General features: G+C 42.0%; 1 protein-coding gene and 1 non-coding gene across 3 annotated transcripts; one reads left to right on the top strand and one right to left on the bottom strand.

The window, feature by feature from the left end:
- Positions 1-292: 292 nt before the first annotated feature.
- Positions 293-365, top strand: trnak-cuu (transfer RNA lysine (anticodon CUU)). Its single transcript has one exon. It is a non-coding gene; the product is annotated as a tRNA-Lys (tRNA).
- Positions 366-3,270: 2,905 nt separating this feature from the next.
- rccd1 (RCC1 domain containing 1) lies at positions 3,271-21,208 on the bottom strand. Of its 2 annotated transcripts, none has more exons than XM_043680473.2 (8): positions 20,976-21,208; positions 18,104-18,337; positions 15,740-15,893; positions 14,113-14,234; positions 12,917-13,036; positions 8,703-8,882; positions 4,270-4,299; positions 3,271-3,844 (listed from the first exon to the last, which is right to left on the bottom strand). In XM_043680473.2, the coding sequence occupies exons 1-8, from the start codon at positions 21,181-21,183 to the stop codon at positions 3,696-3,698; spliced, it is 1,197 nt and encodes a 398-aa protein (XP_043536408.2). In that variant the 5' UTR covers positions 21,184-21,208; the 3' UTR covers positions 3,271-3,695. The 2 variants fall into 2 exon arrangements, with proteins under 2 accessions (XP_043536408.2, XP_043536410.2); XM_043680475.2 differs by having other exon boundaries at positions 18,104-18,348; positions 20,976-21,170.
- Positions 21,209-21,393: the final 185 nt, after the last annotated feature.

Raw genomic sequence — 21,393 nt, 5'->3', positions numbered from 1 at the left:
TTAAGTCATAAGAGTCCATAGTGTTAGAGGTAGTATAATGGTATGGACAGAGAATTCACTAATGCATAGGAAACAGTGGAGGTAAAGGGTTCCTTTTCAACCTGTGACCAGTGGGGTTCCACAGGGAGCAGTGGTTGGGCTGCAACTGTATATAATATATATAAATGACTCGGAAGAAAGAGAAGTTGCAAGAGGGAAACAAACATTTTACAAGGAGATATTAATAGGTTAAGTAAGTGGAGTGGGCAATTAGAATGTAAATTTGGAAAAATGTAGATGGTTCAGTTTAGTAGCCCGGCTAGCTCAGTCGGTAGAGCATGGGACTCTTAATCCCAGGGTCGTGGGTTTGAGCCCCACATTGGGCGCGCTATTAATTTTACACAAAAAGCTGAATCATTGAAAGGCACTGCTGCCTCACAGCGCCAGGGACCCAGGTTCAATTCCTGCCTCGGGCAACTGTCTGTGTGGAGTTTGCACATTCTCCCAGTGTCTGCGTGGGTTTCCTCCCACAGTCCAAAGATGTGCAGGTTAGGTGAACTGGCCATGCTAAATTGCCCATAGTGTTAGGTGCAGGGGTAATTGTAAGAGAATGGGTCTGGGTGAGTTGCTCTTTGGAGGGTCGGTGTGGACTTGTTGGGCCGAAGGGCCTGTTTCCACACTGTAGGGAATCTAATCAGATGGGAAAGCAAAAGAACAGTGTACTATTTAAATGGAGAAAAGCTGCAGAAGGTTGCAACACTAAAAGAGACTTGTGGGTATTTATACATGAAACACAGAAAGCCAGTACACAAGTGCTGCAGTAATCAGGAAGGCTACTGGAATATTGGCCCTTATTTTACGGGGTGTCAGAGTATAAGAGTAGGAAAATCTTACTGCAACTGTACAAGGTGAGACCATATCTAGATCAGTTTTTTTTTTCCCCCAAGGAAGGATATAATTTCTTTGGAGGGAGTTCAAAAAATGTTCACGAGGGGGATGATCTCCAGGATGGAGGAATAATCTTATGAGCAAAGACTAAGCAGGTTGAGATTTTATTCATAGGAGTTTATAAGAATGATTGAGAGGGTGATCTTATTGAAACATATCTGATTCTTAAGGGTCTTGACAAGATGAATGCTGAGAGGATGTTCCCCTCATTGGAGAACTTAGGACCAGAGGGCACAGTCTAAAACTGAGATGAGGAAGAATTTCTTCTCTCAGTGGGTTGTCTGGCTTTGGAACTCCTTGCCATAAACAGCTGTGGGGCAGAGTTCCTGTGCAAATTTAAGATTAAGAAGAGATTTTTGATCAATTGGGGAATCAATGTTACAGGGAAAGAGCAGGAAAGTGGATGTGAGGAATGTTGGATCAGCCATGATCCTACAGAATGGTGGAGCAGACACGATGGACCAAATGGCCTATTCCGGTTCCTATTTCTTATGGTCATTCCACCAAAGACCTACAATATTTTCCTTTTCAAGTATGTATCTAAATCCCTTCTGAAAGTTACTATCGAATCTGCTTCCAACAACCTTGAATAAAAATACAAAGATGTTTGAAGATCTGGAGCCACCAGCATTACCATGAAGTATTTCTGAACTCCAAAAAATCTCTCTGTATTGTGCTGCAGAAGAGAAGAAAGTAAGTAACAAGCTTGAAGACAGATGTTTGACAGCTAGCAAGCAATGACAGGAAAAGAACTAAGTTTGGGGATTAATAAACCTGATGAACATACTTCACTGAACGCACATGGCTGTCATTTCTCGTCCAGAGCAGGACAAATTTAAATCCTCTGAACAAAGCAGCCTGAGAATTTCCTTCAGATTGTAGAACACTGGTTCAATTCTGGAGAACAGTGTTTTAGCCTTCTGTCCTAGGTCAGCCACATCCCTAAACATATTCATGGATAAAGAATCAAGGAGTAAAGGCAGATGATCAATTCCCATGCTTAGTCTGTTCAACCTATATGCACAACATCTGTACACCTCTGTGGAAGAAAGGCATCACCGATGTTAAATATAGAGGAAGGAGGCAGAACTATTACTCAGACATGGTTAGAAATCACACAACACCAGGTTATAGTCCAACATGTTTATTTGGAAGCACTAACTTTCGGAGCGCTGCTCCTTCAACAGCGGTCTGAAAGCTAGTGCTTCCAAATAAACCTTTTGGACTATAACCTAATGTTGTGTCATTTCTAACTTTGTACACCCCAGTCCAACACTGGTGTCTCCAAATCATGACTACTCAGATATATGCAGGAGACACAGACTATAATCTCAGGGAATTCTTTAGCGGGAGGTGGCTGAGCCAGTGCCAATTACATCTACATCCAAGTCAGAACACCAATTGCAAATTCTAATATCTGATGAAAAGGCCGCAAAAATAGCATCAAATATGGGCTATCAGGTAATATCAACATCGTGCTCAAAACTAGAAGGAAGAAATGAATCACGAGCTAGGTAAAAGAAGCCAGAGACCACAGGCCTTCACCTTTGACACTCCTTTACAGAAGTGAGCAGTGAGTAGTTCCATTAACCTGCTTAAAAAGTGATTGCAGAGAAGTTACATTTTAAAATGCGTCAAATTAAAATGAAAAAGTGTTTAATTTTAAATTTCAAACATCGGGTTGTTAGGTGCTGATAAAAATGCTTTTCTGTGATATAAAATTCTTCATTTTAATACCTTGTTAAACGTTACACATTTAACAGATTTCAAACAATGTTTGCAACTAGGAAAGTGCTAGAGGAAGCAGCTAAAGACAAAGTGATAAATAAGTTTTTCTCAAGATGGAGAGATGAAGCAGGTTGGAGTGATAGTGAAGAAGAGTACGGTGATGGCTCAGTGGTTAGCACTGCTGCCTCAGTGCCAGGGACCCTGATTCGATTCCCGCCTCAGGAGATTGTCTGTGCGGAGTTTGCACATTCTCCCCATGTCTGTGTGAGTTTCCTCCAGGTGCTCCGGTTTCTTCCTACAATCCAGAGATGTGCACGTCAGATGAATTGGTCATGCTAAATTGCCCATAGTGTTAGGTGTATTAGTCAGGGGTAAATATCGGGTAGGGGAATGGGTCTGGGTGGGTTACTCTTCGGAGGATCGTTGTGGACTTGTTGGGCCAAATGGCCTGTTTCCATACTGTGGGGAATCTAATCTATTCTAAAAAAAAAGACTAGAGTTGAGAATGTTACAACAATTTACATGTTAAATTGAGCAATTGCCCAGGAAATCTGATCTGCGCATGATGCTTGCTGCATCAATAGGAACCAATAAGTTAATAAAGTCTCCAACTTACTGCTGTCCTAGCAGCTGCTTCCTTCCCATGTCACTGGTTGTTCTGATTCCAATGTTTTAGCTTCAGCAAGACTTTCTCTTCCTGAAGTCATGTGAGCACTTTTGCTCTTCCAATACTTTATCCATTGTAGGTACTCTTCTCAAAGGTCAAGACTAAAATTGTCCACAGACTAATTTTATCACAGAAGCACCACAGTCCAGCTCACCAAATGCAGTTCACTGGACAAATTAGCAACAAAGACCAGTCCATTTTGTCCCATTCCTAACCCACAGGAATGCCAATTAGTACCATGAGTAACTTAACAACAATTGACAATGGAGAGTTAATATAGTTCAGTGCTTGATTACTCATTGCACCACTGTGCTGAACTTTGACATGATCTCAATTGTATTTCAGTGACTGATAGAACGAAATCATCGAAGGTTCAAAATTCTTCCTGTTGTGCAAACACAAAAGTGTTCCATGTTCCACAAACAACATCGAGAACAGAAAGATGGTTTTGTACAAAGTACTCAACAAGTCTTGGAAGATCAGAACTATTAGTCTGTCCATGGCCAAGCTGCCCATAGTTACCTGGAAAACATGAATAATCTGTAAACAAACCCGTGAAAATAATACACTTGTATCCGTACAAGAAAGTCACAAAGGACATCACTCAAATTGTTTTTGAAGCACAGTAACTGAAAATAGGAGAATGTATCTGCTGTTTTACAAAAGCAACATTCAACCACTTATCAACAAATTATATAATTAGTCTGTTTGATATTGTAATGGTTGCGCCAAAGGACACACAAAGAGCTTTAAGAATGCTATGGTATCTTCAATATCTGTCAGAACAGAAACGGATTCAAAAGATGGCATTTATAATGATGCTCAATACAACATGATTTGCAAGCTAGATTAAGAGCCCAAACTCTCAACCTTCTAGTGCAAAAAAACCCGCTGAGTAAAGATCAACACAAAAGCTTATTTCAACCACCAACAGGATTAATACTTACCCCAGCCCCAGGTGAAGAGGTTACCTTCCCCTGGAAAAGAGGGAAAATGATACGGTTCAAGTCAACAATGAAATAATATAAAAAATAATTTGGAGATTTACGAACATCAGGTTACATTCAGATCAGGAGAGTTTCCTGACACAATATGTAGACAGGCCAACAAGAGGTGAGGCCATACTGGATTTGGTTCTGGGTAACGAACCAGGCCAGGTGTTAGAATTAGAGGTAGGTGAGCACTTTGGGGATAGTGACCATAATTCGGTGATTTTTACACTCGTGATGGAGAGGGATAAGTGTGTACTACAGGGCAAGAATTATAGCTGGGGTAAGGGAAATTATGATGCGGTGAGGCATGACTTAGGATGTGTGGCTTGGAAAAGTAGACTCCAAGGCAAGAGTGTAAATGATATGTGGAACTTGTTCAAGGGGCAACTATTGAGTGTCCTTGATAATTATGTACCTGTCAGGCAGGAAGGAAAGGGTCGTGCGAGGGAGCCGTGGTTTAATAAGGAATTGGAATCCCTTGTTAAATGGAAGAGGGCGGCCTATCTCAAGATGAGACGTGAAGGTTCAATTGGGGCGATTGAGAGTTATAGGGTAGCCAGGAAGGACCTGAAGAGAGAGCTAAAAGCAGCAAGGAGGGGACATGAAAGGTCCTTAGTCGATAGGATTAGGGAAAACCCTAAGGCTTTCTATAGGTATGTTAGGAATAAAAGAATGACTAGGGTAGGAATAGGTCCAGTCAAGGATAGTAGGGGGAAGTTGCGTGTGGAGGCGGAAGAGATTGGGGAGACACTGAATGAATACTTTTCTTCAGTATTTACTCAGGAACAGGGCATTGTTGTCGATGAGAATACTGAGTCACAAATAAGTAGAATGGATGGCTTTGAGGTATGTAGAGAAGAGGTGTTGGAAATCCTGGAAAAGGTGAAAATAGATAAGTCCCCTGGGCCTGATGGCATTTATCCTAGGATTCTCTGGGAAGCAAGGGAGGAGATTGCAGAGCCATTGGCCTTGATTTTTATGTCCTCTTTGTCTACAGGAGTAGTCCCAGAAGACTGGAGGATAGCAAATGTGGTTCCCTTGTTCAAAAAGGGGAGTAGGGATAGCCCTAGTAACTATAGGCCGGTGAGTCTCACTTCTGTTGTGGGCAAAGTCTTAGAGAGAATTGTAAGGGATAGGATTTATGCACATCTGGATAGGAATAATGTGATCAAGGATAGTCAGCATGGTTTTGTGAAGGGCAAGTCGTGCCTCACAAACCTTATTGAATTCTTTGAAAAGGTGACGAAGGAGGTTGATGAGGGGAAAGCGGTAGATGTGGTATATATGGATTTTAGTAAGGCGTTTGATAAGGTTCCCCATGGTAGGCTACTGCAGAAAATACAGAGATATGGCATTGAGGGTGAGTTGGAGGTTTGGATTAGGAATTGGCTGGATGGAAGAAGACAGAGGGTAGTAGTTGATGGCAAAGTTTCTTCATGGAGTGCCGTCACTAGCGGTGTTCCGCAAGGATCTGTTTTGGGACCATTGCTGTTTGTCATTTTTATAAATGACCTGGAAGAGGGGTTAGAAGGTTGGGTGAGCAAGTTTGCGGATGATACGAAAGTCGGAGGAGTTGTTGACAGTGAGGAAGCATGTGGCAGGTTACAGCAGGATATAGAGAAGCTGCAGAGCTGGGCAGAAAGGTGGCAGATGGAATTCAATGTAGCTAAGTGCGAGGTGATTCACTTTGGGAAGAATAACAAAAAGATGGGGTACTGGGCTAATGGTCGGATACTTGGTAGTGTGGATGAGCAGAGGGATCTTGGTGTCCATGTACACAGATCTCTGAAAGTTGCCACCCAGGTAAATAGTGCGGTGAGGAAGGCATATGGCGTACTGGCTTTTATTGGTAGAGGAATTGAGTTCCGGAGTCCTGAGGTCATGATGCAGTTGTATAAGACTCTGGTACGGCCGCATCTGGAATATTGTGTGCAGTTTTGGTCGCCATACTATAGGAAGGATGTGGAGGCATTGGAACGGGTGCAGAGGAGGTTTACCAGGATGTTGCCTGGTATGGAAGGAAAATCGTATGAGGAAAGACTGAGGCACTTGGGGCTGTTTTCACTAGAGAAAAGAAGGTTTAGGGGTGACTTGATTGAGGTGTACAAGATGATTAGGGGGTTAGATAGGGTCGACAGTATGAACCTTTTCCCGCGTATTGAGTCGGGTATTACAAGGGGGCATAGCTTTAAATTAAGGGGGGGTAGATATAGGACTGATGTTAGGGGTAGGTTCTTCACTCAGCGAGTCGTTAGTTCATGGAATGCCCTGCCAGTAACAGTGGTGGACTCTCCCTCTTTATGGGCATTTAAGAGGGCATTGGATAGGTATATGGAGGATAGTGGGTTAGTGTAGTTTAGGTGGGCTTGGATCGGCGCAACATCGAGGGCCCAAGGGCCTGTACTGCGCTGTATTCTTCTATGTTCTATCAGTTGCTGAATTGTAGAGAGCAGGCCCGAGGAGCCAAATGAAGCAAAGAATCCTTATTTTTAAGAACTGTGGTCTAAAATATGGGAGATGATGATGGCTTGAGAAAAGGAAATTGTGGAAGATGATATTTGCTGTTTTAAGAACATGTTACTGGAACACACTGTCACCCCAATCCACAAATGTTACCTTATTCAAGCAACAAAGGAGAATTCTAGACAAAATTGCAGTCTAATTGTATTCACAGCAGTTTTGCCCATAGTTTTTTGATTTTTTTTTCCCAATCATGGTCAATTGTTCTGGGCTCAGTATAGTAACGACCACTTTATTAGTTCCTGGGCATATGACCAGAGCTCTGTGTGGTCAATAGCAAAAGCTTCTAGCCTGGAGAGTGAAGGTACTTAAATCTCTTTCTCTCTCTCTCCTGTGTTAAGAGATAGAAAATCTCCTGATATCCTCTCTCACTCACTATTTCCTTGTAAATGCCGTTTCTATAAATTCCTATGTTGAAAGGAAAACGAAAAGGAAAAAACACGTTCCTCAATTAATGATAGACTAAGGATCAATATATCCACAAACTTGTCATTAGCAAAGAAAGCTAAAATAAAACTAGTCATTGATATCTGTGATTCAGACTAGTGGCAGAACTGTGTTTCAGTCTTTCTACTCACTCTCAACTCATAATACAGTACTTGTGTCTTCTCTTGGCTCATTGAGTGTATATGTGTGTGTGTTCAGGAACTTTACAAAGAAGGGCATAATTTAAGTTATAGAGTTAGAAGTTAGCAATTCATGTTTCTTTCCAGCCATTAGTTCAAAACAGTTTAATTACAGTAAATGGTTATTTACTTGCTAATAATTAAATCCTGGTCTGTATGTTATTTAAAAGTTGAATCGGAAAGGTAGATGCAGTTGGGCAATTCCATGATTGTATCAAATCTTTATAACTGTACGACTCTAGATATAATGGGGTTTCACTTCCAATGCATTACTCTAGTGAATTGTGTCGAAGGTCTATTCCTGCTCCTAATTCATATGAGTTTTCCTTGACACATTTTACCATGGGGTGAAATTCCCGCCTCAGGCAACTGTCTGTGTGGAGTTTGCACATTCTCCCCATGTCTGCGTGGGTTTCCCCCGGGTGCTCCGGTTTCCTCCAACAGTCCAAGAAAAAAATGTGCAGGTTAGGTGAACTGGCCATGCTAAATTGCCCAGTGTTAGGTGAAGGGGTAAATGTAATGTAATGGGTCTGGGCGGGTTGCTCATCAGAGGGTCAGTGTGGACTTGTTGGGCTGAAAGGCCTGTTTCCACATTGTAAGTAATCTAAAAAAAGCCCACAAATAGAATTTCAATTGTAAGTTCAAGTTCAAAGGTTCGTTATTAATAGCAAATAAATAATGCCTCCACATCATGAAAGAAATGAAAATAAATCATTTATAATTTTGAGAACAGACTAATCTTCACTGATTTATCTCGTCGGCAATGTATTCAAATAATAAGACCCAAGAGCTTTACTGAAATTGCTATGACAGTTTATCACAAAGTGGTAGAAAGACATGTTAATGTTTCAAATATTAATCTAGCTTTATTGTATCATTCCTGTTTCAGTTTTAGCTTATTCTTCTCATTTTTAGTTTTGAGCGCTCCTTTTGGAGAAGATTTTCTGTTCACTACCAATAGTATGGCAAATCAATAATCTGGTAAATAGAATATAATACTTAATGCTTATCAGGACAGTAAGTACCAGAGAGTAACCTTCAGAGTTAACCATCTCATTTAGACAGCATGGAAGGAGACAGACTCTCCCAATGTTAAAATTCAACATTATCACATTAAAGTGACTTGTTTTAAATTGGAGCTTAGTGGCTACATCCCGTGAACCTCTCAAAACAATCAGTTTTCTTCAAGCCAATTTACCAAGCCAAAAATATTAGCAGTACTCAGCAATGGCTGTTACTTACTGGTGATGACCGCACTATGTCGTGACCCACAGCTGACTTTGCTGACCTCTGACTCTTCTGGTAAATCCAGCAGTGCGGGAAATGCTTGAATTGAGATGAAGACGTTAGAATCATCCCCATCTGCTTTCTTATTTGCAGATTTTATAACCCTGTTGTTTGCATCACTCAAGGACGGCGTGACTGTGAGTAAAATGTATGTAAAATCAGAGACTAAGTTTAACGTTAATACATACACATCAGCTAATCCTAGTAAACAAAGTGAATACTTATTGCTGTTTAAAAAAAAATTAACATGAAAAGTGATGATCATGAAATGAATCACATCAAATATAAAGAAGTCATTGAGTAATTTGTCAGTTCTCATTGATGCTCAACCTGTCTCATTTGTATGCTGGGGCAATGCTGCAACTACGTAAGGTCACTAGTATGCATCTGCTCTGAATAACTTCAACTCTAATCTACACATGCTAATCTCTTACATTAGGTTAGTGCAAAACCAACATTGTAACTTCGCAGTGTGGTCTTCCCAAGGCCAATGTTCTGTAGAGACATGCTGAGAATTCAGTTACACTCAAAAAGACTGGCACAAAAACAAATGCACTGGGAGCTTTTGGGTCAAGACAGTAAAATCACCATTTTTGAACGGTTTTATGACTTTCAATGGCTTGAGAGTTTGTCTGGGAGGAGAAAGTGAGGTCTGCAGATGCTGGAGATCAAAGTTGAAACTTTATTGCTGGAACAATGGATTCCTGAAGAAGGGCCTGTGCCCGAAACGTCGAATCTCCTGTTCCCTGGATGCTGCCTGACCTGCTGTGCTGTTCCAGCAATAAAGTTTCAAACTTGAGAGTTTGTCTGCCTCATTTTTGGAGGTAATACTGTAATACCAAGGGGCATGGCAGAATCTGAGATAGCAACACACAGTTAAAACATTTAAACATTTGGACATGGATAGCTTAGCTAATTAAGAGAGCAAGCAGCTGAGCCACACCATTGGAAAACGTGTTTTTAAGAAAATGTGTTTTATTATTATTTAACAATACGGACTGTACAAATACATAACATAATTAAGCAGCGTCAGCATGGCTCCATGAAGGAGAAATCATATCTGGCAAATTTCTAATGGTTCTTTGAGAAGGTAACAAGCAAGATATATAAAGGAGAATCAGTAGATGCAATACAGTTGGATTTCTAAAAGGCTTTTGACGTTTATTGTATGTAAGGCTACTTAAGTTAAAGGCCCATGTTGGGGGTAATAACTCAGCATGGATAGAGATTGGCTACAGATGAAGAGTTTGGATAAAGGGGACATTTTCAGGATGGATGTAACTCAAAGTTCCACAAGGATTAGTACTGAGGCCACAGTTATGATATATATTAACAACTTGTTGATAGATGCAAACTTTGCAGATGACATGATAATAAGTGGGAAAAAAGTATTGAGGATGACACAAAATGAATGGGTAAAAATTGCAGATGGAACACAATGTGAGAAAATGTAAGGAAAACGTATGGCTCTGCAATTTGATAGGATAAAGAGCTGAATAATAATTAGATGGAGAAAGACTGCAGAAAGTTGCAGCACAGATGAATTGAGATCCTTGTGCATGAACCATAAAAAGCTGGCATTCAGGTTCAGTGGGTAATAGGGAAGGCAAATGAACTGTTAAATTTTATTTTTAAAAAATGAAATATAAAAATAGGGAATAAAAGCAAATTACTGAAAGCTGAAACAAGCACAGAACACTGGTGAAACACAGCAAATCTGGCAGCATCTTTGGAGAGCAACAAAGAAAATGTTCCAAGTCTGATATAACTCTTCTTAAGAAGTCACATCAGACCGAAAACATAAACACTTTCTCTCTCCACAGATGCTGCCAGACCTGTATTCTCTGTGTTTGATAAAAATAGGTAGGTCATGCAAAAACTACACAAGGCACTAGTCAGACCAGATCTGGAATACTGTGAACAGTTTTGGCTACTCTAATCTAAGGAAAAATATTCTAGCATTGGAACCTTCCAGAGGTTCACTAAGTTGTTTGAGTAGGTTGGGTTTGTACTCACTGGAGTTTAGAAAATGAGAAGCTAATCTTATTGAAACATACACAATTCTTAGGTGGCTTGACAGTGCGAATGTAAAGAGATCTAGGAGCAGAGGACATAATACCTGTATCAGAGTAAGAAGTTGCCCATTTAAGACAGAGCAAGGAGAAATCTTTCCTCCTAACAAGTAATCAATCTGTGGAATTCTTCTCTGCAGAGGGCTGCAGTGGCTAGGTCAATAAGTATATTCAAGGATCAGATAGACTTTTAATCAGAAAAGAAATTGAGGATTTCGGGGATAAGACAGGTAAGTGGAGTTGGGGATTTTCAGATCAGCCATGATCTCATGGAACGGAGGAGCAGGCTTGTTGGGCTGAATGGATACGGTTGCTCTTATGTTTTATGGTCACACTGACCAGGGAGGTTTCAGAATTGGCAGTCACTTATCTGAAATAGCTAATGGAACCATAGTAGACAACGCAACTACACTCAGTGTTCCTACGTTTAAATTCAAGCATTTTCTTCTCTCCCAATAAAGCAATTCTGCTTGAAAACGCACGTCCACCAGATCAGTCCATGGGAACAGGAGTTGGCCATTCAGCCCATCAAGCTCCACCATTCAAATAGATCATGGCTTATCAACTGTTTCAACACCACTTTCCCACACACTCTCTGTATTCCTTGATGTCATTAGTCTTCCAAAATCTAGCAATTTTGGTTTTGTAAAAGCGCAATTATTGCGCTTCCACAGTACTCTAGAGTGCAAAATGCCAATGATTCACCACCCTCTGAGTAAAGAACTTCCTCATTTCAGTCTTAAACACTCTAACCTTATTCTGAGATTACGTTGCCTTGTTTTATACACATCAGCCAGAAGAAACATTTTATCAACATCCCTGTGATGCCCTGTAAGAATTTTCTAAGTGCCAATGTGGTCACCTCTCATTCTTCAAAACTCGAGAGAGTACAGACTCAGGTTCCTCTATCTTTCCTCATAGCACAATTCTAAATCCCAGGGATTAGTTGTTGAATCCTTGTTGCACTCTCTCTATGGCAAGTTTATCCTTCCTTATATAAGGTGATACAGGATCAGTTTCAGATGTGATGTATTACATAACCAAACTGCAGTATTGCACAGTGTAGATTCAATACCTTGACCAATCGGAATGAACCTGCCTGGGTTAAAAATTAAATAGAGGCTGGGAGTGAACTGTCAGTCATTGTTAACTGGTGCAATAGTTCTACCAGATTTCACTTGCCAACCCATGACTACTCCTCCCCCAATATTTTAAACTCGGCTTTCCCCTTAAAATGTTTTCCTTGTGAACTGTCCTGATGAGTGCAAGGCAAAAGGCTTCAACAAAAATGTGTGTTGTTTTCTCCAACAATGCATTGGTGCATACATAGCGCAGCGCTCCCCAAACATTTCCCATCCTTTGCATTTCAAAGCTTGAAAATTGCCATGATCCCTAATTTAAAAAGGTCAGTTATGTCACATCTATCATTTAAAAATTGTGATGATTTAGAAGAGACTTTATCAATGTAAGACCCAGGAAAGTTTCAAGGCAGCCATTGCTGGGTTGTGGCTCATAAACCTGAAATGTCATCGGTTTCGGTATCCCAGAAATATTAAAACCCCTTTCAGCAACAAATGTTTAAAAGAACATTTTCAAGGAAAAGCACAAGTGACAAGAAATAGTTTCTTTTATTTTCAAAGAACACATAAGCTTTCATGAACATATATCACATTTCTTATATCTCTTTATGCATAGGGCAACCTGTGTGTACAAAATTTTCACACTGCAATATGAGACCATCTCACTTCTCGGAGGGAACAAAAGAATGAAACATAGTTAAAAAGTACACATTTGTTTCTGGCAATTAGTAGAAAAGAACACATGTAATTTTATTACAAGTATTACTAAAACATTAAAACATACCTCTGCTTGTGTGAGACAACACACTCTTCAAGACCATTAGCGATCTCGTCAGTCTTTGGATTATGCATAAAACAAACATTCATCCTTCAGTTGCACTACACAGTAGTATTCACCAAGAGTGAAAAGCGTCAACGTAAAGAAGGAACATGTAGCACAGCAAGGGCAAATCTTGCAACTCAATCTTTGTTGAAAGTATCCTTACATTTCAGAGGTACACAATAATTCTCATCTTACCCTCTCTTGAGAGCCCCTTCTGCCAAGAGGTCTTCCGCTGCTTCTCCTCAGAGCATGACTTTGCAGGAAGGCCCAACTGCCCAGACTCATTCCATCCCCAAACATACAAATCTCCTGATGCTAAAGGGATTTAAAAAGAAAACACAAGGACAAATAATGGCAAGTTTTGAATAAATATATTCAGAAACCAGACTTACACATTTAAGTATTGCCAATGGCAGATGTGGGTAAACATCTAGACTTTATAACAGTTGTGCTTTAGATTCCTGTAATTTCTCAGTTATTCAGAGAGCCTTAACCAACTATGGTACCCCACTGTCATTCCTAAACAACCTATTTTAGAAACTGCTATTATTGGGTAAATGCATAGTGTTATACTGGAGTATACAGAGCAGAAGGTCCCCTGCTTGATTCTTGCTCTATTCTAAATTAGTTGAGGTAAAAGCAATGACTGCAGATGCTGGAAACCAGATTCTGGATTAGTGGTGCTGGAAGAGCACAGCAATTCAGGCAGCATCCGAGGACAGGCAAAATCGATGTTTCGGGCAAAAGCCCTTCATCAGGAAAATTAGTTGATCCAAGTAAAGTCATCAGATGGACCTTAGAGAAACAAATCTTAATGCTACTGCTGTAAATGGCCATCCCTGGCCAATCAGATAAGGACAGGACCTGGCTCAAATGATATGGTTTCCTTAAATGAATACTCAGGCTCACAAATAAAAAGATCACATGAATGAGGCACCAGGGGTATGAGATGCTCCAGTATGCCTCAATATTTGCAGAGGCACAGGAGAAGAAACCAGGTGAAAAGTTGTTTTGGAACAGTCTTGTAGATGTGACACTCAGTTTCAGACATAAAGGCAGTGAAGGATAGAACAGGAGCCAAATGCAACAACCAGAGTCTTCTATTTATATTAGGTTAAATGAATCCCAAGTCCACCAGCTGAATACAATTAAAACACTTGGTTAATATACCATCAACAGCAGGGTCTGCCATCATACATGGAGAAAAGTGACCTTTATCAGCAAGCAGTAGTGAGGATACTGACATAGTATTCCTATGGGGAAAAGAAACTGCACGACCATTTGTCTCCAGTACTACAAAATACCAGTGTCAGAGAAGGGCGTACGAGAGGAAGTTCAGGTATCTGTAAATATATTGTAAATGAAGATGCTACTGCAGCAATATACCTTACCACTTGAACTCACAGAATGCCAGCCTCCAGCTGCTACTTCAGCCATAGCCAGCCCATGTAATGCCTCCACAATACGTGGTTCTGCTTCATCCTCAACACCACCATGTCCCAACTGACCATGCCTGCAAAAATATCACTACAATGAAAAACAAGCGTTGTTTCAATATCTTCAACAACCTTCAAGTTCCTTCCCAAAGTAAATCAGTCCCGAGAGGTTTCACAGACAAAAAACAAATCAACAATAGCAGGAGTGACACCATAGCAGAAAAGGTTGATACCGAAAATATTTGTAAAGATAGGAAATACGTAATGATGGATATATTTGGAGAATAGTGTTGAAAAAGCTGTAAGTTTAGAGAAGGAGATGTACTCTCAGTTAAAATTACCATACAATGCTGTCAATGCTATTTTAACAAAGATCAGAGCACCTATAAAGGTGTGAAATCAGTTCCATGGTAACAACCACAAAGCATTTTCCAAACTGAAAGCTGTTCAGTTTTCATTTTTTTCCCCCCAGATATTCTCTTTCCCCTAATGCTGGAGGTGCTTCTGTACTTTTGTAGTGGTGCTCACTGCCCTTCAGTACTTCATGCACAAGTCTGTATAATTAATGCCGGCACGTTATTTCCGCTTGAAATTTTATTATGGCCAAGTCCAACGCTGCCAAACCATGTTCACTTTCCAAATGGTTCAGTGGATATTAAACAGCAATTGGAACATTGGCTGGTACTTTTCACCATGGCCCAAGGGCAGTCATTCAGTGGTTACATCTAACCGTGATCAATCAACTCAGCAGAAACAAGCAAATAAACTAGACCTTGTTTTTATGGTTTTTATTCTGCAATGGAGCATCAAGAATGCTCATTTTGTGGATTTCACTTAATCAGTTAATGGTATTTTAGATCCAGAATTATTGGATGGCTAAATTTAAGCTGTAACCAATCAAATCTACATTTCTTAATCCAAGGCCAAGTTCAATTTTCACATTATTGCTCCTGAGGTCAGGAGCATATTTCCACAAGTCAGGTCAAAATGTACCAGGTCAAATATCAAACAATGTACAAATGCTTAATGTACAGGATAGTATAATTCAATATCATAACAAAGATTGAATCAAGTACGTACAAAATGAAATAATGGTTTGAAAACTGAAGCAGAATTGATCTTAAAGATAAAATCAATATTAAATGAATGGGAGATATGGTACAATGATCAGAGCTATTTTCAGAATATCTAACCATTACCACTGAAGTTTAACCATATTTAGAGGCTCTAATATCCAAGACAATAACAAGCAATTATTCAACACCTTTAATATTATAAAAGATAGAAAGTGACATCATGCTATATAAGAAATTTTTAAAATTTACATCAGCTTGTTATGGTCACTAATGACAAATGGGAATTCCATCATCATTTCAAATTTAGGCAAAAAATAGTGTTTTAACCCACATGGGTCATGCATAGATCCCTTAAGGCTGGGTACAAAAACACATTTGAATAACTAGATTTAAACCAACCTCTTGGTTGCTACGGAATCCTTTTAACAACTGTTATATTGAGTCTAAAATCTAGAATATTAGTCAATAATCTACGAGCACACACACAGCTACAGAGTAAGTCTTACCGTCCTGAGCCCCAGGAATACACTGTCAAATCACAGTTCAGGAGGACAGCATGCTCACTGCCAAGTGCCAGCTTTTTCGCACGAAGTTGTGGTGACAATGGTTTGTAAAACGGAGGTGTTGTTGTGACATACCCACCAGGGATCAGTGGAAGTGCTTAGAGGGGGAAAACAGAGGAATAAAATAAGTGTTTTACCTTGTCATTCCCTGGTAATTAGAAAAACTACCCAAAGAGGCAAAAACATAAAGACCTAGTGTCTTCACTGAGTTAATAAATTAATTTGGATGAAACAAAAAGGTGTTTTAATGGAATCTGTGTTCCTGGGCCAAATAACAATAACTCAGCCCAAGGTGCCACTCCTCATCATTACCCAGCTCTTCCAATTGCAACACAAAATGTATAGCCGATCAACAACAGTAAAAGAAGATTAATGTATTCACAAGAAAGTTTCTAAGAGACATGCTACAATTTTACAGCATGTTTAGGTTCTTCTCTTGCTTCTTAAATTAGGGAGAGTGTAGCAAGTTATAGCACCCCCACCATCTTGGCACAGAATCAGGAACTGTCAGGCCCTGTGACTTGTTATTAATCTCAGCCATGTATTTAACCAGCAAGCCACATCAGTCAAATTGAATTCTCTTTGAGGAGTAATTTGATCCTGATGCATAAGTCAACTGCACATCTTGATTAATGAGAGGAGAGCACTAAGTCATCTTCCACTGATTTAAACTGGAGTTGATACATCACCAGGAACCATTCCCAATTAATTCCCTGTTTCCTCATGGCAGAAAAAATAACATTGCAGCATTAACTGTATTACAACACTTGCACAGTGGAATCAAATTCAATGTAGAGCGTGTTTATACAACAACTGTACTGAAATTATAAGCAAGTGAATATCCTTTCAAAGATTACCAATAGAGTTTAAACATTGTTCTCAGCAATGGGATTTTGGGTTGGCTGTTGTACAAAGTACTCAACTTACCTCTACAGGAGATATTGTCACAACACATTAGCTCTGAATGCAGGAACTGTTTTTCAATGTCCTAATGTGCAGCATACCAATGAATATTAAATATTAATTTAGTTTTAGATACTAGTACTCAATAAATAGGTTAGCTCAATAATTGGGTGTAATTGTTGCAGAACAATGTTATTCATTATCAGTGCCCATGGCCACAAACTTACCAAATGTCTTATTCAAGGGCTGCTCTGATCAGTGTGTAATTACAAATGACAGCACATTGAACTTCACCTGTGATTTTCCAATTCATGTCACTGCGTAGGCTTCCCCACACAAAGAAAAAGAAAACAAGCTTACTGCAAATACACAATGTCACTTTAATGGGGGGGAGCCTCATTCACCAGACAAACGCCAGGACAGGTCTAACGTGTCTTGCCAGTAATGTGTTAAATTTTACTCTTTTAAACTGAAAGTAAAACTTCCTTGCACTGTTCCCACCAAATACTCCCACGACAAGGACAACACAGGGTTACATACAGAGTAAAACTTTCTCTACATGTTCCCATCAAACACTCCCAGGACAGAGTATGAGAGCTGCACAGCAGAGTTCAAGTGGCTTTAAATGGAAGCCAAAAGACAAAAAGCAGCAAATCTTCTAACTGCCATACTGTAATCACCAGGGATCTATCAACACAGTTATTACCAGTGTTAATTGAAACAAATTTGATAGGTGAAACAAATTTTACCAAAGCATGAACCACAGCATCTAATTACAAAAAAAACCCATCCCATTTTAAATTCTTCTATATGTATGTGGTGAGAAATCTATTTGAAGACCCTTAATACTTAGGAAAATATTGATAAATTGGCAAAAGTCTCTGACTACAAGATTTGATTAACTCAGTTATAGTAATTTGACATTCCTGATGAAGGACTTATGCCCAAAACGTCAACTCTCCTGCTCCTCGGATGGTGCCTGACTTGCTATGCTTTACCAGCGCCACACTTTTTGATATAGTAATTAACAGCTCAGTTACACACACTTGAAAGTTCAATTCCATCTCTGCTGATTGAGTCGGTCTCAGCTGGTACTCAATATTACCACTGACTTGAATTATACTACCTACAAGATGAGGGAAGAAATAGGCACATGAAAGAAAAAGTCAGAAGTGTGCTCCAAACCTAGCATCTAGAGACTATACACAGATAGGGCCAAATCACACCTCCAACTGAAACTGAGCCACATGGGTCAGTACTAATGAACCATTGGCATCTATGTTTACATATATAGCTAGGAAATAGCCCAAGGAGGCAGAAAATGCATGAAAATATTAAAAAAGCAAAAGAGAGCAGTAGGAATAGGAGTAGGTGAAAGGCTTGTACTGCATTTTACTTACCAACCTGTACATTGCTTTTCCCCTTCCTTCAGCTGCCTCGTCCAAGTCAAGTCACCCGTGACCTCTCCAGTACAAAGCTTCTGGACATCCCTGCATTCCACTCTATCCTGCCATAACATTAATAAGTACTTCTCAGAGGACAGGATGTCCGTGCAATCCTGATGGGCTTGGTTATTAATGCACATCTGTTGCCAAGGGCGACCATCAACAAAGCCGAACAAATAAGTAGATCCATCACCTGAAACAAAACTGAAATAAGTTAATGAGATGCAACGATTTCTTTGGGTTTATTCTGCCACAAAAAACTAGAATAGAAGATAAAATCATTTAATGATATTAATCTGTAAACCTGTTTTTTTCCCTTCCCCTGAAAGCATTGATTCAAGCATTTTTCCATTACGTTTTTAATGGGCCAACTTTCACCTTAATAGAAGTACTGCTCATTTGCAAGTGTAATGGGCCAAGATGCAGAAAACATCAGTATTGAAACAAACTGTTGACCAGCTTTAATAAAATTCAATTGGATAGATTTTGTTAGATATGGGGACCAGGGTATATGAAGTAAAGGCACCATCCCTGATGGAAACACAGGAGCACGATGGCATATTTGGGAACATGTGGCCCTGAGAATCCTCAACATCATGTCTTGAGGAACTGGAGTCAATGTCAAACACCATCAAGAAAACCTCATGGCTGCCACTTACCACCCTACCTTAGCCATCAGGAACTCCTCCACCCTTTGATTTCAAAAACAAATGAAGAATAAAAATAGGGAATAAAAGCAAAATACTGCAGAACCTAGAATGCTGAAGCTGGAGAAACTTAGCGGGTCTGGGAATATCTATAGAGTGTAACAGGGGAGCAGATTAGGCATGATTTTATGGAATTGCAAAGCAGGCTCAAGGGGCTGAATAGCTTACTTATGCACGTTCAGAATTGTTTCTTGTGCATGCATATAACTTGCAGACTCATGGCTCCGGATGCAAATATTTTCCACCTCAGAATCGCCACAATCACCAGAGACACCCCCTACCGAAGACTCTTCCCCAACTCACCTGACTCCACCCCTCATTCCTAAGACTCCATCCCATCCCATCCCCATACTCTACCCCTCCACGAGACTCCATCCCCTCTCCCCAAGACCCCATTCCTAGACACTGTCCCCTCACCTTGCTAAAAATCACCAGGTTATAGTCCCACAGGTTTAATAGGAAGCACTAGCTTTCAGATAGTCGCTCCTTCATCAGGTGGTTGTGGTCTCACCCTGACACCACCCCTTTCCTCACATATTCCGCTTCCTTTCCCACAGACACCCGCCTCCTTTCCCACAGACCCCCGCCTCCTTTCCCACAGACCTCCGCCTCCTTTCCCACAGACCCCCGCCTCCTTTCCCACAGACCCCCGCCTCCTTTCCCACAGACCCCCGCCTCCTTTCCCACAGAACACCGCCTCCTTTCCCACAGAACACCGCCTCCTTTCCCACAGAACACCGCCTCCTTTCCCAGATTCCCACCTCCTTTCCCACAGACCCCACCTCCTTTCCCATAGACCTCCACCTCCTTTCTCAGACTCCACCTGCTTTCCCAGACTGCCACCTCCTTTCCCAGACCCCACCTCCTTTCCCACAGACTCCGCCTCCTTTCCCACAGACCCCCGCCCCCTTTCCCACAGACCCCCGCCCCCTTTCCCACAGACCCTGCCTCCTTTCCCAGACTCCACCTCCTTTCCCACAGACCCCGCCTCCTTTCCCACAGACCCCACCTCCTTTCCCACAGACCCCCACATCCTTTCCCACAGACCCCTGCCTCCTTTCCCAGATTCCAGCTCCTTTCCCACAGACTCCACCTCCTTTCCCACAGATCCCGCCTCCTTTACCAAAGACCCCGCCTCCTTTACAAACGATCCCCACCTCCTTTCCCACAGACTCCACCTCCTTTCCCACAGACCCCTGCCTCCTTTCCCAGACTCCACCTCTTTTCCCACAGACCCCACCTCCTTTTCCAGACTCCCGCCTCCTTTCCCACAGACCTCCACCTCCTTTCCCACAGACCCCTGCCTCCTTTCCCAGACCCCACCTCCTTTCCCACAGACCCCACCTCCTTTCCCAAAGACCCCACCTCCTTTCCCACAGACTCCCGCCTCCTTTCCCAGACTCCCGCCTCCTTTCCCAGACTCCCGCCTCCTTTCCCAGACCCCGCCTCCTTTCCCAGACCCCGCCTCTTTTCCCAGACTCCGCCTCTTTTCCCAGACTCCGCCTCTTTTCCCACAGACCCCACCTCCTTTCCCAGACTCCCGCCTCCTTTCCCACAGACCTCCACCTCCTTTCCCACAGACCCCTGCCTCCTTTCCCAGACTCCACTTCCTTTCCCACAGACCCCACCTCCTTTCCCAGACTCCCGCCTCCTTTCCCAGACCCCACTTCCTTTCCCAGACCCCACCTTCTTTCCCAGACCCCACCTTCTTTCCCAGACCCCACCTCCTTTCCCACAGACCCTGCCTCCTTTCCCAGACCCCACCTCCTTTCCCACAGACTCCGCCTCCTTTCCCACAGACCCCCGCCCCCTTTCCCACAGACCCTGCCTCCTTTCCCAGACCCCACCTCCTTTCCCACAGACTCCGCCTCCTTTCCCACAGACTCCACCTCCTTTACCAAAGACCCCGCCTCCATTCCCAGACACCTGCCTCCTTTCCCAGACCCCACCTCCTTTCCCACAGACCCCCACCTCCTTTCCCAGACTCCACCTCCTTTACCAAAGACCCCGCCTCCTTTCCCAGACCCCGCCGATCCCATGAGACTCCACCCCCTTGCCGTGAGGCACCTTCCTTCACCTGAGGCTCACCCCACCCCGTGCCACATGAAGCCCCCGAGTCCTAACCTCCCAGGCAGGCAGTGTAACTCCAGGCTGGGCTCATCTTCCTCAGGGAGGATCTGTCCGCCGGCCATTGTCCGGCTTTCTCCGGGCTGTGCACGGTCACCGTGACGGGCTCCAGGACCTTCCCGTCCCCCTCGCGCTCCCTCCGGTTGGCGACCTGCCCGAACTGATTAAACCCGAAGCCAAACCAGCGGCCAGTCGACGCCGCCATTTCCCGAGGGGCTGCCACCCACCGAATTCACGAAGCTCCAATCGCGCAGACTCAGAAAACACCGCTCAGAGTCCTCACTCCCAGCAGGCAGCGCGAAACCAAACGACCTCACTCCCAGAACCCACTGCACTATGCCCACACAATTAGCCCAACAGGTTTATTTGGAAGTCGTTGCTAGTGCTTTCAATTAAACCTGTATCACTATAACCT

The sequence above is a fragment of the Chiloscyllium plagiosum genome, unplaced genomic scaffold (genome assembly GCF_037043375.1).
Source record: "Chiloscyllium plagiosum isolate Xiang-an unplaced genomic scaffold, Cpla_swu_hap1 HiC_scaffold_42, whole genome shotgun sequence".
NCBI classification, from domain to species: domain Eukaryota; kingdom Metazoa; phylum Chordata; class Chondrichthyes; order Orectolobiformes; family Hemiscylliidae; genus Chiloscyllium; species Chiloscyllium plagiosum.
The sequence above is the reverse complement of the archived record's forward strand: the minus strand, read 5'-3'. Positions and strand labels throughout refer to the sequence as shown.

What these genes read in the sequence shown, in the direction of transcription:
- rccd1 (XM_043680473.2), bottom strand. Translation starts at nt 21,183, where the DNA reads ATGGCGGCGTCGACTGGCCGCTGGTTTGGCTTCGGGTTTAATCAGTTC. An exon ending in AGGGGAAAAGCAATGTACAG is followed by an intron (nt 15,894 to 18,103) that starts GTTGGTAAGTAA and finishes TCCCCCTCTAAG; the next exon opens with CACTTCCACTGATCCCTGGT. An exon ending in GAAGGGGCTCTCAAGAGAGG is followed by an intron (nt 8,883 to 12,916) that starts GTAAGATGAGAA and finishes TTTTACTCACAG; the next exon opens with TCACGCCGTCCTTGAGTGAT.